The sequence below is a fragment of the Brassica napus genome, chromosome C3 (genome assembly GCF_020379485.1).
Source record: "Brassica napus cultivar Da-Ae chromosome C3, Da-Ae, whole genome shotgun sequence".
NCBI classification, from domain to species: domain Eukaryota; kingdom Viridiplantae; phylum Streptophyta; class Magnoliopsida; order Brassicales; family Brassicaceae; genus Brassica; species Brassica napus.
In genome coordinates this window covers 62,077,820-62,091,940 of record NC_063446.1, presented here as the reverse complement: position 1 = coordinate 62,091,940, position 14,121 = coordinate 62,077,820, and the positions used below count along the sequence as shown (strand labels likewise).

Here is a 14,121-nt window from a genome sequence, read left to right as displayed (position 1 = left end):
TTAGGTGTTTGGTTAACTGTAAAGCATGATTTATCAAGATAAACAGACCTTTCGATAAATATTATTTTTAAATCTATTTTTGAATAACTGATGGACCAAATGCTCAGAAAAATGATGGACAGAACTTAAAGTCTGTATATAGACAATATAGAATATTAATTAAAATATATATGTTGTATTCTAAAAAGTTTATTCTTGCACTGGAAAAAACTGCATTTATCTTTATGTAAATCAATTTTCATATAATGTGTAAAAATTTTACGAAAGAAAAATCTAACTGAAGCAATAACAACAAAATAACATGGTTTTGTATGGTGTTCTCTGGTTTCATATCTTTCTTATTTTTGAAATGTGGTTATACTACATGCAGGCCGACTAATAGCATGAGCAAGTGGAGCGGTCGAACATGACCTAAATTTAAAAGTAAAAAAAAAAATTAAAAATAAATATATAAAATATAAAGAGAAAATGACAAAAATAACACTAAATCAAGTTTATGTTCCCAAACTAGCACTCAAGGTCAAAAGTCACAAAAATAGCACTTAATGTTTTATCAAAAGTCACAAACTTAGGGTTTAGAGTTAAAGGGTGGAGTTTAGGATTTAAGGTTTAGGGTTTAGGGTTTAGAGTTTAGGGTTTAGGGTTTAGATTTTAGGGTTTAGGGTTTAGGGTTTAGGGTTTAGAGTGTAGGGTTTAGGGTTTAGAGTTTAGGGTTTAGGGTTTAGTGTTTATGGTTTAGGGTTTAGAGTTTAGGGTTTAGGGTTTAGAGTTGAGAAATGAGGTTTTGGGGATAAGATTTCAAATTTTGAAAAATAAAAAAATTAAAATTTTCAAAGGATAAACTTAGAAATGTGCTATTTTGGTCATTTTAGTTTTTGAATGCTATTTTTGTGATATAAACTTAGAAATGTGCTATTTTGGAGATTTGCCCAAATATAAATTATGGTTTAAGGCTTTAAATTTCAGGTAAACTACTAAATTTAGAGTTTATCATTTCAAAAGAGACATCAAATATATAAAATTAGAACTATAAACTGTTAAACTATTCTATTACATTGTTTAATATACCAATAATAGTTTTTGAACAGGGCCATAAATAATTTGAGACGGCCTGACTACATGCTTATTCAAAAACTCTGCAGCGAATGTTCAGATTTTTTTTTATTATTAATATGTACTGGGAATTAGTTTTTTTTTTTAAACATTGTAATGGGAATTAGTTATACTATATATTCCAAACGTCTTTATTTTTCAATAAATCTAACAAAAATCTCACAGTCACTGCATGAAATCCATTGTTATTAACTTTGTTTTTTTAACATACTAGTCATAATCGACGTAAACAGATGTAATCATTTTTTTTTTGATAAGTATGTGAATTTCATTAAGGATAATGATGCAAGAGATATATTAGAATTTGAGTGAACAAAAGCTACTGCACCTAAGGTTTGTTAACAGCATGGGTCAAGGCAAGCCCCAAAAAAAAATAAAAAAGGCTTACAATGACAAAGAAGTTTACTCAGCACACAAGCGTGAGTAAAGCTTAACTAAACTAATTCCCTTGCACCTATTCGATTACCAGTAGACCAACGCTTGAACTTGGTTCCGGAACCTGAAACAAGAGCATTAGTCAAGGAACACGATGTAATCATACGACAGCATCCTACATGCATGACCATTTAAATCAACCTCATACCTTGCGTTTGCTATATACGTAAATGCACAAAATAGTAGTAGTAAAATAAAGACGGAAACTCTTTTTTATAAATTGTGGATACTGGATAATAATACGGTCCTTGTTTAGTCAAAAAGGTAAAATAACGAAATTTAGATATCTAACGTACGATAACGAAACTTCAAATATTATATCAACAGAACTGTTATACTTTGTAATAATCTTACAAACCCAAATTCATAATTCTATTACAAAAGAAAAAAACAGATTCATTGCAACCAAATTATTGATAAGAAATACAAATCTCAAAGAAATTGAGAACAACTCACTTGATTATAAAGGAAATCCTAAATAACTAATGATGTTGCGGGTCGGGTCCTCCAGGGCTTAACCGCTCTGGAGTTTTTCCATGGCTGCTGTTGCTGCTACCTAAAGCTTGACCATCCAGTGCAGTCGCGCTCTTAGCCTTAATAGAATGGTTTAGACCTCTCACCTGCACCCCTACTGGAGCCCGCTCAAGAGGACGGCTTCCCATGGCGACTGATGTTAGCAGAAGAAACAACAAGAAGCATAAGGAGAAGCTCAACTTAGCCATTACAGTTACAGTATGTTGCAACTAGTTTCTATGTATAGAAAGGCAATAGAAAGGGAGAGAGATGAGTTGCAATTGTAGTGTAGTAGATAACGCGGTGTGTAAGAGTGTATATGAGGAAAGAAGAGATCCAAGGAGGGTTTCTATTTATAGAGTTTTACTGGATGGGTTTCTAGTAATGGTAGTGGAGATGGGTTAAAGCTAGCTAAGGACTTGAGTGCTTATGGCAAGTGCAAGCGTGCGTTGTCACTGACGACGGTTTTTCTCGTTGCCTTCATTTTTCTTCATTACCAAAAACATCTATAATAATCATATCAATGCTGCAACCATCTTAGCAAGTGACTCTTGCGACTTTCAAAGTGCAAATTAGTGCTTTGAATAATATAAAATGATAAAGATCGCCGCATTACGGTATAGTACAAATATTTAATACGAACGACATCTTAATATATACTTATTGTGCTGGGGCCTATGACTGGTCAAGCCCTTTATAGACTCATGTGCGATCCATTTGTAAACACTCGTTGATTTTGTAGGTGGCCTTGTCTCTAGGATGGATTTTTATACCCCAAAAATTGTGTGGATAATCGCGCTTGGTGGTTAAAATGCACCAAGTGAGAATAGATTTCCTCATTTCCATGTAAATCACTAGAGTAAAACGACTGGTACTTACTTACAATCAATATGATAAATTTATTTTAAGCATTTACGTCGGAGTTCCGAATTGAATTAAGATCTTTTCACGGTGTGTCAATATTTGTTAAGTAATCAGCTATGAATATGATCATAAATACTCGCTATGTTGTTATCATGTTATGTCACCACGACTAACAAGTAGTTACAAAACCAAAAGTAATTAAGTAAACAAAACTAAACAATGAATTAATGGAATGTTGATTATTCGAAATAACCTTGAAGATAAAAGTCTATCCATTTATCCAATCGTTTTCCGTAATTACATCATCAAAGTAAGAAATATATCATGAATCTTATTTTACGAGAAAAAAGATATGAATTTATAATATAGTTACATTGGTCTATCAAAAAGAGCGATAAGAGCCGGCTTCGAGCGCTAATTATAATAAATTATATATGTCCATAAAGCAGAAATCTATAATAACAAAACTTACCCATCTCTAACTCGACCGTCCCTATCCATCCAGCGACAGTCATATAAATATGCATGCGCACTATGTATGAGAAGAGAGAGAGAGAGAGAGAGAGAGAGAGAGAGAGAGAGAGAGAGAGAGAGAGAGAGAGAGAGAGAGAGAGAGAGAGAGAGAGAGAGAGAGAGAGTTAATAATAATACGAGGTATTGACAAATTGACAATGGACGAGGAGAGTGATTCATGAAAATCCAATAAGATAGAAAAGAAAAAGGAAAGGAGTAAATATGAAAATGAAGTCAAAGGCTAAGAGCACTTAGGGTTTGTATTAGTTTGGGATTGGGGAGTCGGAGATTTTCGATATTTATATTCATTCATTTGATTCATCAGGAGATTTCATTACAAGGTAGTGACAAATTGACAATGGACGAGTAGTGACAAATTGACAATGGACGAGGAGAGTGATTCATGAAAATCCAATATAAGATAGAAAAAGAAAAGGAAGGAGTAAAATATGAAAATGAAGTCAAAGGCTAAGAGCACTTAAGGTTTGTATTAGTTTTGATTGGGAGTCGGAGATTTTCGATATTTATATTCATTCATTTGATTCATCAGGAGATTTCATTACAAGGAAGAATATTAAAATGAAGTTTCAGGCCAAAATAATCGAGAAAATGTATTATAATGTTTATTGCATTTGTCAGGGGATGGTAAGTGTAGCTTACGATTCCACAAGGTGAGGTTGAGTAATTTAATTGAAGGATAAGTTTCCAACTAATCACACTTGTTTATACTGTAATACGTTTTTGTTAACTGAAGCATTTTCTTATCCAAATCCAGGTTTCAACAAAAACGGTGTCAGCAGAATGTATGCAACACATCAGTAAATCACTACATCATGTTAGTGACATTTACATATGAAATAGACTCACTATCTGACAAAAAAATGATATATATATGTATATTTCTTTAAAATAGAGCAAAAACTGACAGAAAATACAAATAACATAACCACGCGTTAGTGGTGTAGTAGCAAACAAAAGGGTCACACTTTAGGGTTTTACCCGACATGTGCATAGTTTGAAACACGGCTACTAGTAGATTTGTGGTGATTATCTTGAGGGGTTTTTGGGTCTAATATGAAGAAGTCCATATATAAGCTGCGTGTGACAACTGGTGGATTAACATGAGGTGATCACTAGCTTCTCTGGATGCTTTCGGCAGACTCTTCGACAGGCTATACCCAGATTTCCGGTGGACGGTGGTCATTAGTCGATAATCAGATTTTTTTTGGAGACATCTGGATACCATAATCATCAAAAAATACAAATAACACGTTCATTAGTAAATCTACGACATATATACTACATAAACAAACAAAATATTTAAAATAAATAATCTACCAGCTGAAATAAGTCTACTACTCTTAAGCATTGAAAAGGTTAAAATAAGTATATAACTCTCATAAAATTATTGAATAATAATAATAATTCATTTTAAAGTAAATATATATATATATATATATATATCTAATAACTTATATAATTTGAAAATAATAATCATTTTATTTTAGTATATATATATATATTATCTACTGAAAAATTAACGACATATTAATTTACAGTTGAATTCGGTTGACTTCTCAGTTGGGTTGAAATTACAGTCACTAACTTTATCTCTATCTCAAATATTCCTGGTTAAACAATTCACATGTATATACAGTTCCATCTATCGAAGTTAGAAACATAATTATTCTGATGCTGTAAAATAAATTCTGCAAAAATAGTAAACCAGTATACTCATATGTAAGAGGTGGGCACGAAGCAAATAATAGCAAAATTTTCAGTCTTTGTGATTTGATTTGTATTTAAAGGATATATAAACTTCTGAATTGCTTTGCTCCGAAAAACTATGAATATCTAGAAAACCAGATATTCAAAAAGTTATGGATATTTACAAATATTTAAAGACATTTACAAATATTTAAAGATATTTCATTCACGTTACTTAATACAAGTAAATCTAAAAGTCGTTTTCAAAACATATTTTTATAGAATATAAAATAACAAGTAAAAATTAATGGAGGTATATGATCCGTTAATTTCAAAACTAAATCAATTTTTTAAAACAACAAAATTTATGAAAATGTAGTTTTATATTATTGTCAATTAAATAACTTTATATAATTTTGTTAAATAAATTAATATAAATTATATGTTAAAATATAAATAATTATATAAAATTATAAATTTTAAACTCTATATTTAATTATAGATATTCATTCATTTATTTGTAAAGAGACGAAGCGGAGCGGATATCCGCCTCCTAAAATTTATTATTTTCGATTTGTTCCGGTATTGATTCTTAATATTTGTTTTTGCTCCGGATAATTATAGATATCTAGATTTTTCGAATCGAAACGAATAAGAAATAGTATCAAATTTAAAGGATAAAATACCTAGAAAGACTCATGTGGAACTATATCTTGTGTGTTGGGTTCATGAATGTTAATGGCATGGTATCGATAGATACCAATTACAAAATAAGAAAATCATCTAAAATTTCTACAAGATAATTTAGAAGAAGTAGCAGCAGTCTTGAGACCAACACCAGATCTTCCCTTAATGCACTTGGGATCAAAATGATAGAGTGGGCGAAGAGGGCAATGGTGATGCTGAGACAAAGAGATTTGTGATGTCTTTAAGAGGTTGTCTTCTTCTGATTCTAATTTGGATTTTGTTTTTGTCAATGGATGAAGAAGAATCAAGAGGGACTTCGACAGAAATGGTGTTCATCTTTGAGTGTGAGACATTCTCTTTGTTGTTGTTTTGAGGTTTTGGATTTAGAACCGCCATTAATGTAAGAACTAGAGAGAGAAAGAAAGAGGAGAAAGATGGAATTGAGGAAGAACTGAAGAAGTGTATATGAAGTGTGTGAATAGGAGGGACTTTGAACTTGATTTGGAAGTGATGTATCTGAGATTTTTTAGAAGACTAGCTTTTTACGCGCCATTTGATTTAGAGTGTGCGGCAAGAAGAGGAGGGAACCACCACCAGGTTTTGTTTTTTTTTTCTAACAGAAATTCAATTTTTCAAAGTTGGGCCTATAATTACTAATTATATTGGGTATTATTTTCGAGCCCAAAATTGTTTTTCCAGGTAATGTACACTAATTGGTGGGACCCTAAATACTAGTGTGTATGATGTATTTATTGAAAATTCGACCATAAAAACACTGAATTTTGCGGAAATTGCCAAAAGAAACTTGGACATATGGGTTAGCCAATAAAACCGTGAACTTTTATTGACTTTTTTAGTTTATTAAGAAACTTACGATTGACTGACCAGATTAACACACCGTTAACCGAGTTAACAGATAAATAAGCGGATGTTAATTTTGGGTGTTAAAGTATACGACGCCGTTTCATCTCTTTGTCTGATTAGAGACAAACGACGTCGTTTATATAGGTTTGTTATTAAAAATATGGGTTTTCAACGGGTCGAACTCGTGTACTCGGGTTTGATGGTAGGGGTTTTTGCCACTGAGCTAGTGGACTTTGCAATAGATTTACGAACACAATTTCTTTTATTCTCTTCGACTCCGAGTTAAAAGACAAATGAATGAAACGACGCGTTTTATATAGCTTTTTTTATTAAAAAGATGGGCTTCCATCGGCTCGAACTCGTGCACTCGGGTTTAATGGTAGGGGTTTTGGCCACTGAGCTAGTGGACTTTGCAATAGATTTACGAACACAGTTTCTTTTATTCTCTTTGAATCCGAGTTAAATGAATCAAAAAGAAACGACGGCGTTTTCTCCTCCGATTGGTATAAACCCTAAATTCCCAAAATCATAAATCCAGTTCGCGATTCGAACTCGATTCTCTTCGATCTCGTCCTTAAGAATCTCGATTCTCACCTTTCCTTCTTCGAGTATCGCATGATGAGTTCGGGTTGTGAGGATTCGTCTGTGAATACGATGGGAATTCGTGGTATCCCGGAGCAATGCGGGTGTGGTCGAAGAACTGGGATATACACATCAAAAACGAAGGTCAATCCATGAAGAACTTTCTTTAGATGCCCAACGTTTCAAAATGTAAGTGTTTTAATTTGATTGCAATTGATTGTGTTTAAGAAATTGTTGAATATAAAGCTTCAATGGCTAGGTAGTGAGAAATTGTTTGAACATAAAGATTGTGTTCATGATTTGTGTCTAGGATCACTTGTATAAATGGGTAGATGAAGCTGTCTACGAAGAGGTTCAAGATGCATTGCCAAAAGTTGAGTGCTTTGCATCAGATCATATGCTATGAAATTAAAATGGAGATCGAAAGCATGAAAACCGTGGGAAAGAGTGAAAGAAGATGTCAGGAGGCGAGCAATGAACTTAAGAAGCCGAATGTGATCATGAAAGTGGGTTTTCTGGTTGGTTTGTTTAGGCGTTGTGATATGTCTTGTGTTGATCATGTTTGACAAAGCAGATGGGTTGTCTTCGAATAGCTACTAGGAGACTCTGTTTATGTAATGGTAATGGTTTCAATAAGGTTTTAAAACTATGTTTCAGTAAGGTTTATGTTTTACTTCTTGATTGTTTATAGAAGGACAAATGAACACAGCAATGAACATACCATCAAGATAAACAACATGATGAAAACACAAAGATAATAACCAACACTATCTTCATTGAGAGTTTCAAATTAAAACAGCAGGAAGAGAAAAAAAAAGGTAGTTCTTGTTCCAAAAACATTCAGACAGAAACACCATCATAAACGACACACAACAAAAGCATATTTAATATTGATCTAAAAGAACCAACTTCCCCACGCTGTTGTCTGTGATGGTTGCTTGTGAGGATTGGGGAACTTCCATCGTGATGGTTGAGCTTGTGAGGATTGACCTTGTGAAGATTGAGGAACTTCCCATGGTGATGCTTGAGCTTGTGAGGATTGAGTTTGTGAGGATTGAGCTTGTGATGATTGAGCTTGTGACTCGCTAAAATGTAGTCCCTGTAACATATAAATGAATTGTAAGACACAGTACCGATAGCTAAAAAACTAAGACCCTAACCAAGACCCTAACCTAATATTTCCTTGGTCTGCCTCTTGGTTTCTTAGGTGGGCTCTGAACAAAAGCCTTCCGACATGTATTCTTGTAGTGCCCTTCTTCTTTGCAATTAGAGCATGTCATTACCCTGTTCGCACGGCTCAGCTTGGTAGTAGACATTGTCTCATTGGTTCCCTTCTTTCGATCATGGTTTTTAGGTCTACCAGGCTTGCCATTTCGATTAGGTGGTGGAATCACACCTAATCTATTGGCATGAGGCCACTCTATCATCCCATTTACAGGTCTGATCCCAAAACATTAGGTTTCACGCCACTTAGAGGTTGTGTAGCAAGGAGCAACAAATTCAGAAAGTTTTCTTCCCACACCAAGGATGACCTTAGCAGCATGGATGCAAGGAATACCATTCATTTGCCAGCTTCGACATGCACAAGTCTCATTCTCCAAATTCACCACATATGACTGGTCTTTATCCTCCACCTCAGTCTCTGGCCCAATTGCCCAACGCAGACTACACTCTTTTGACTTCTCCTCAACCCTGTCTAACTCTTTATGTGTCTTCTGGGTGAACCTAGTCTTCCTGTACTTAGCCATCTTAGATCTATTATAGTTCCTAGTCATACATTGGCGCCTTATCTCCTCTAACATGTCTAGCAGAGGCTTCTTCCTAGGCTCCCTGATGGTCTTGTTGAAGGATTCACACAAGTTGTTCAGATTATCATTGTAGTAGGAGCCTATCTTGAAGAAAGCTTTAGACCAAGTCTCTGGCTTTGTCTTTATCAGAGATGCATGTGCGCCAGGATCATAGTTCTTAAGCTCGTCCATGTTGTAGTTGAACATACCAGGAGTGTAGCTCCTAGCAATGAACCAGAAGAACCTCTGTAACCTTAGATCTTTTCCACCTTTCCTTCAGTTCTCGTATATATGGCGACAATACTGTCTATGCTCAGCTTCTGGAAGGAGGGTATGAACTGCCTTCACTAATCCCTACAAGATCAGAAAAAAAAAAGAAATCAGAAAAAAGAATCAAACATTATAACAAAGCCGTTCCCATCTTCCAATCCCAAATCCAAGGCCAAACGCTTCACAAACCAATCCCAGTTTGTATCATTCTCTATCTCCACTACAGCCTAAGCAATAGGGACAATCCTATTGTCTCCATCTCTTCCAACCGCAGCCAACAACTGTCCCTTGATGTCTCATTTCAAAAAGGCTCCATCAAGGGCAATAACAGGCCTACAAGTCTTCTTCCATGCTTCCTTTTGTGCTTGGAAACATATGTAGAGCCTGTAGAACCTTTGCTTGCTTCCAACTGTGGCTCCTGTTATGGTCCAAGTTCTTACGGTTTGGGTTAAGTTTCTCTGTCTTTTGAATCATTTCAGGTTCTTGAGTTTTTTCATTTTGCTTGCACGTCGGAGGACGTCAACAATCTATCACATGGTTTGATGCTTCAAGAAGCACTTAGCTCGGTTATACTTCCAGCCATGGATGACCTGATCACGTCAATCTCTCTGATGGCTAAGGAGTTTGCATATGTCCCCATGCTTTCAAGAACTCATGGCCAGGTCAATCTCCAAAGATAAATACACCATTTTTTTCTACAGTAATTCGTTTTTATCCATCCCTTTGTTAAAGCAATGTCAAAACTATGATGCAGCCAGCTTCACCTACAACACTAGGGAAAGAAATGGCGATATTCGCTGTGAGGTTAAGTGAAGAGAGAAGATATCTTTCAGAAACTAAGATCAAGGGAAAATTTGCTGGTGCCGTTGGGAACTACAACGCTCACATTTCAGCATATCCTAATATCGACTGGCCTCATGTTGCAGAGGAGTTTGTTACTTCTCTCGGATTAACCTTTAACCCTACGTCACTCAGGTATATACTTACTATTAGTTTTTATCTTTATTTACATTTTTCCGCATATATCATTGACTGAGTGATTGGTTCTCATTGTTTTTTTTTTGCAGATTGAGCCTCATGACTATATGGCTAGACTCTTAATACAATCAGCCAGTTCACACTATCTTAATTGATTTCGACAGAGATATATGGAGCTACATATCTCTAGGTTACTTTAAGCAGATAACTAAAGCTGGTGAGATCGGATCATCCACAATGCCTCACAAAGTGAATCCTATTGACTTTGATAACAGTGAAGGGAACCTAGGTAAAGCTAACGCTGAGCTTATTTCTCAGCATGAAGTTTCCCGTTTCTCGAATGCAGGTTTGAGCATTGTATCCTTATGTATATCTCTCTAGAGCAATGGGAGCCTGATAACAAAATGTACAAATGTGCAGCGTGACTTAACCGATTCGACTGTATTGAGAAACATGGTGGAGCTTTAGGACACTCTCTTCTTGCTTACAAGAGCGCCATACAGGGAATCAGGAAGCTTCAGGTATTATTATTACCGTATCCCCTAAGAAAGGTTTTCACTTGTCATAATTGGGCTAAAAATGTTTCTTGGTTTATAGATTAATGAAGCTCGGTTAAAAGAAGATTTGGATCAAACTTGGGAAGTTCTCGCTGAACCCATACAAACTGTAAATCTCTCTCGATTCTTTTGTAACGATCTAGCTACTTCCATGTATCTCACTGATTCACGGTATTGTCTTTAAAGGTGATGAGGAGATATGGAGTTCCGGAGCCGTATGAGAAGCTGAAGGAGCTGACAAGAGGGAGAGCTGTGAATGAAGAAAGTATAAGAGAGTTTATAAAAGGTTTGGATTTGCCTGCAGAAGCAAAATCTCAACTTTTGAAGTTAACTCCACACACATATGTTGGTGCTGCTGCTGCGTTGGCTTTGGCCGTCGATGAAGCTCTGCACTTGTGACAGTGATGATGATCAGTGATCATATCGGTGATAAAGTTGTGCTGTTGTACTATTACTCTTCTCCAAATGAAATAGGAAGAAGTAGCGAAGAACAAAGAGTCAGATTGATGAGTTCTACGTTGTCGTTTTGAGTTCCACTTCATTTGACTGGTTTAGATTTTTTATAATCAAGTGTTTGTTAATCAAAATCCAGGCAAATGTAAAATGCAAAGAGTAGTTGAGTACATTGTCCCGTAAACAAAATTGATTAGGAATTTTTGTCATATTCAGAGTTTATAGTCATTCAGAATTATAACCAAACTATACCTCAAACTCGAACTGACCCAACCAAATTTTAAACTGAAATAACTGAACTAACGAAAATAAACCGAATTTATTTGAAATTTCAAGAAAATTAAACTAAATTTAACCGAAATCAAAATTTTCATCTAAATTTTCAAATTTTGGACTAACTGAATTCCGAACCAAACTTGATTTCGGATTAATTTGGTAAAACTTATGTCAACCGAATTAACAGAAAATCAAACCATCCGAGCTAACTGAACTCACATGCGTAATTCTATTTATTGTTACCATTTACATGAACACATACGTTTTACCATGTCTCATGTCAAATAAAGTTTACAAGATCTACGTAGTTCTATTTATTGTTACCATTTTTACATGTACACATATGTTTATCATGTCTTCTTTTTTTTTTTGTAACACTATCATGTCTAGTCTCAGAAAAAAAAATCATTAGGTTTATTTTAGAGTTGGTAGGATGTATATTAGGTCTCAATCCCTTCAATATTTTTAACAACAGTATTGTTATTTATTCATAAAAAGTACAAACAATAACCAGAAATACATTGAACATAATTAATCTGAAAGAACAAAAACACTTACAAAGTAAAAATTGAATAATACTTCTCTATAAGAGGTCTTGTTATCTGAGCTTCAAACAAATTAACTTGTTAGTTTGCTTCTGCATATTCACTCTTGATCCCATACGATTTTCAAGTTCGGCTATCACCCATAAGATGAAACTCCAAACTTTATATCATAACATAATCACTACAATACCAATTTTTTTTGTTGTATAACATTGGCCCACTCCAAATTTAGATCTAAAAGTATCTTTCTATAAAGAACCCAATGTATTAGTTCTTTTGAAAAGAATAAAAATTGAAGTTACCAATTTTCAATGGCTATAGAAACATCACCGTACAACAAAAGTAGTACATCTTCAGTTACGAACCGTTGTCTCCTCCATAGAAGTTTCCATAGTTTCATCAATAATTCAGTTTTGCTCATATTCATATACCACATATATTGTATCCAAATATGAGCATTAACCGATTCTTCCTTTCGTGTTGCAAGTCTCTTCGCTTGGCTATCAAACTTTCGTCATCAAACTTTAATAGCCAAAAGTAACAAGCCATCTTCAAGTCATCATATAATTTTTCTGACGGATTATCTTCCATCAGTAGAAGGAAGATGAAAACACGTTTAAGATAGCATCTCATAAGATTTGGAATCGATTTTCCTAAAATCTGATCCAAAAACCATAGAAATTGGCCATCGGTCATGGGTATAAAGACCACGTCGGAGATAGAAGATGCATAATGGATGCAACCGTGCAACATCTCACAAACCTAAGCCCGCGCGCAAGTAACGCGCAAGTAAATCAGCAAAGCAAAATTGGCCCCTAGAAACAAGAAAGGTACATCTCACCCGGATCAAAGATTTAGCGTTTCCAAATGGATATCGGAATAGATCTAGAATGATCTAGAATGATCAATTTACAAAACGGATCAAAAGACATCTCCAGGATCATCAACGGTGTAGAAACAATGTTGTATTCTTCATTAAACAATTCCGGTGAAGAAACAAAAAGTAATAGGAAAGACTGGTTCGTACGGAGTTGTTGGTACATACTCCCTCACTCATTTGTCTTCTTCCTCATCGCTTAAGACTAGGCATTCATTAAATGACGCAAATGGTAGAAAATCAGTGAGAAAGGCATGAATTGAGGCATAATAAAATCATTCCCTTTCTGATTGCAGAGCGTCTGGGCGTTCGGTTCGGATTGGGCATTTCGGATTTTTGGGTATTTCGATATAGAGGTGTAGAACCCGTTCGGGTATTTTTGAATTTCGGGTCGGGTTCGGGTATTTTTAGTTTGGATTCGGTTATTTCGAATCGGGTTCGGATATTTAGATTTTGAAAAAAATATTAAAATTTTTATTTTTCAAATTTCTTGTATTTAAAAATATAACTTTCACTTAACTATTTTTTTTATTTTTAATAGATTGAATGGTTAATAGATTTAGACATAACATTTTAAAACTAAAAAGACGTTAATTTGGTTATTGTTTTTAAATTTTGGATGTAACTTTTTGTTAATTCTTAAAATAAAAAGTTTGACATGCATTTTAAAGTGAATAGCAAATCATTTTTTCCGTAATGGTATGTATATCATATGAACTTAAAGTATGTGTAGTATCAATATAAATATTTTATATAAAATGAGAGATGTAAATTAACTAGAAATATAAGGTTAATTATACATATGTTCGGTTATCTTCGGATATCCATTCGGGTTCGGATATTACCCGTTCGGGTTCGGATATCCAATCTCTCCTAATTCAATACCCGTTCGGATATTTTGCTACTTTGGTTCGTATTTCGGTTCGGGTTTTTCGGATCGGATTCGGGTGCGGCTTCGGATATCGGGTAAAGTGTCCACCCCTAGTCTCAATCCATTCAATTATTCAACTAAAACACCAAAAGTCTAAAAACATGTGGCTATCAATAATCTCACATCTATTCCATAGTTCCTAAAACATTAAGTGAAAATGTCATAAAAT

General features: G+C 34.6%; 2 protein-coding genes across 2 annotated transcripts; one reads left to right on the top strand and one right to left on the bottom strand.

Annotated features, from left to right (window-relative positions):
* Nucleotides 1-1,846: 1,846 nt before the first annotated feature.
* On the bottom strand, nt 1,847-2,863 carry LOC111200066 (CLAVATA3/ESR (CLE)-related protein 2-like). Its single transcript, XM_022690743.2, has one exon. The coding sequence runs from the start codon at nt 2,268-2,270 to the stop codon at nt 2,031-2,033; it is 240 nt and encodes a 79-aa protein (XP_022546464.2). The 5' UTR covers nt 2,271-2,863; the 3' UTR covers nt 1,847-2,030.
* A 6,431-nt stretch (nt 2,864-9,294) lies between these two features.
* LOC106360908 (adenylosuccinate lyase) lies at nt 9,295-11,550 on the top strand. Its single transcript, XM_048749853.1, is given in 10 exon segments — nt 9,295-9,396; nt 9,815-9,997; nt 10,090-10,298; nt 10,390-10,449; nt 10,451-10,621; nt 10,623-10,659; nt 10,734-10,764; nt 10,767-10,834; nt 10,911-10,979; nt 11,057-11,550. Coding segments are annotated over 10 exon segments (1,143 nt in total). The 3' UTR covers nt 11,270-11,550.
* Nucleotides 11,551-14,121: the final 2,571 nt, after the last annotated feature.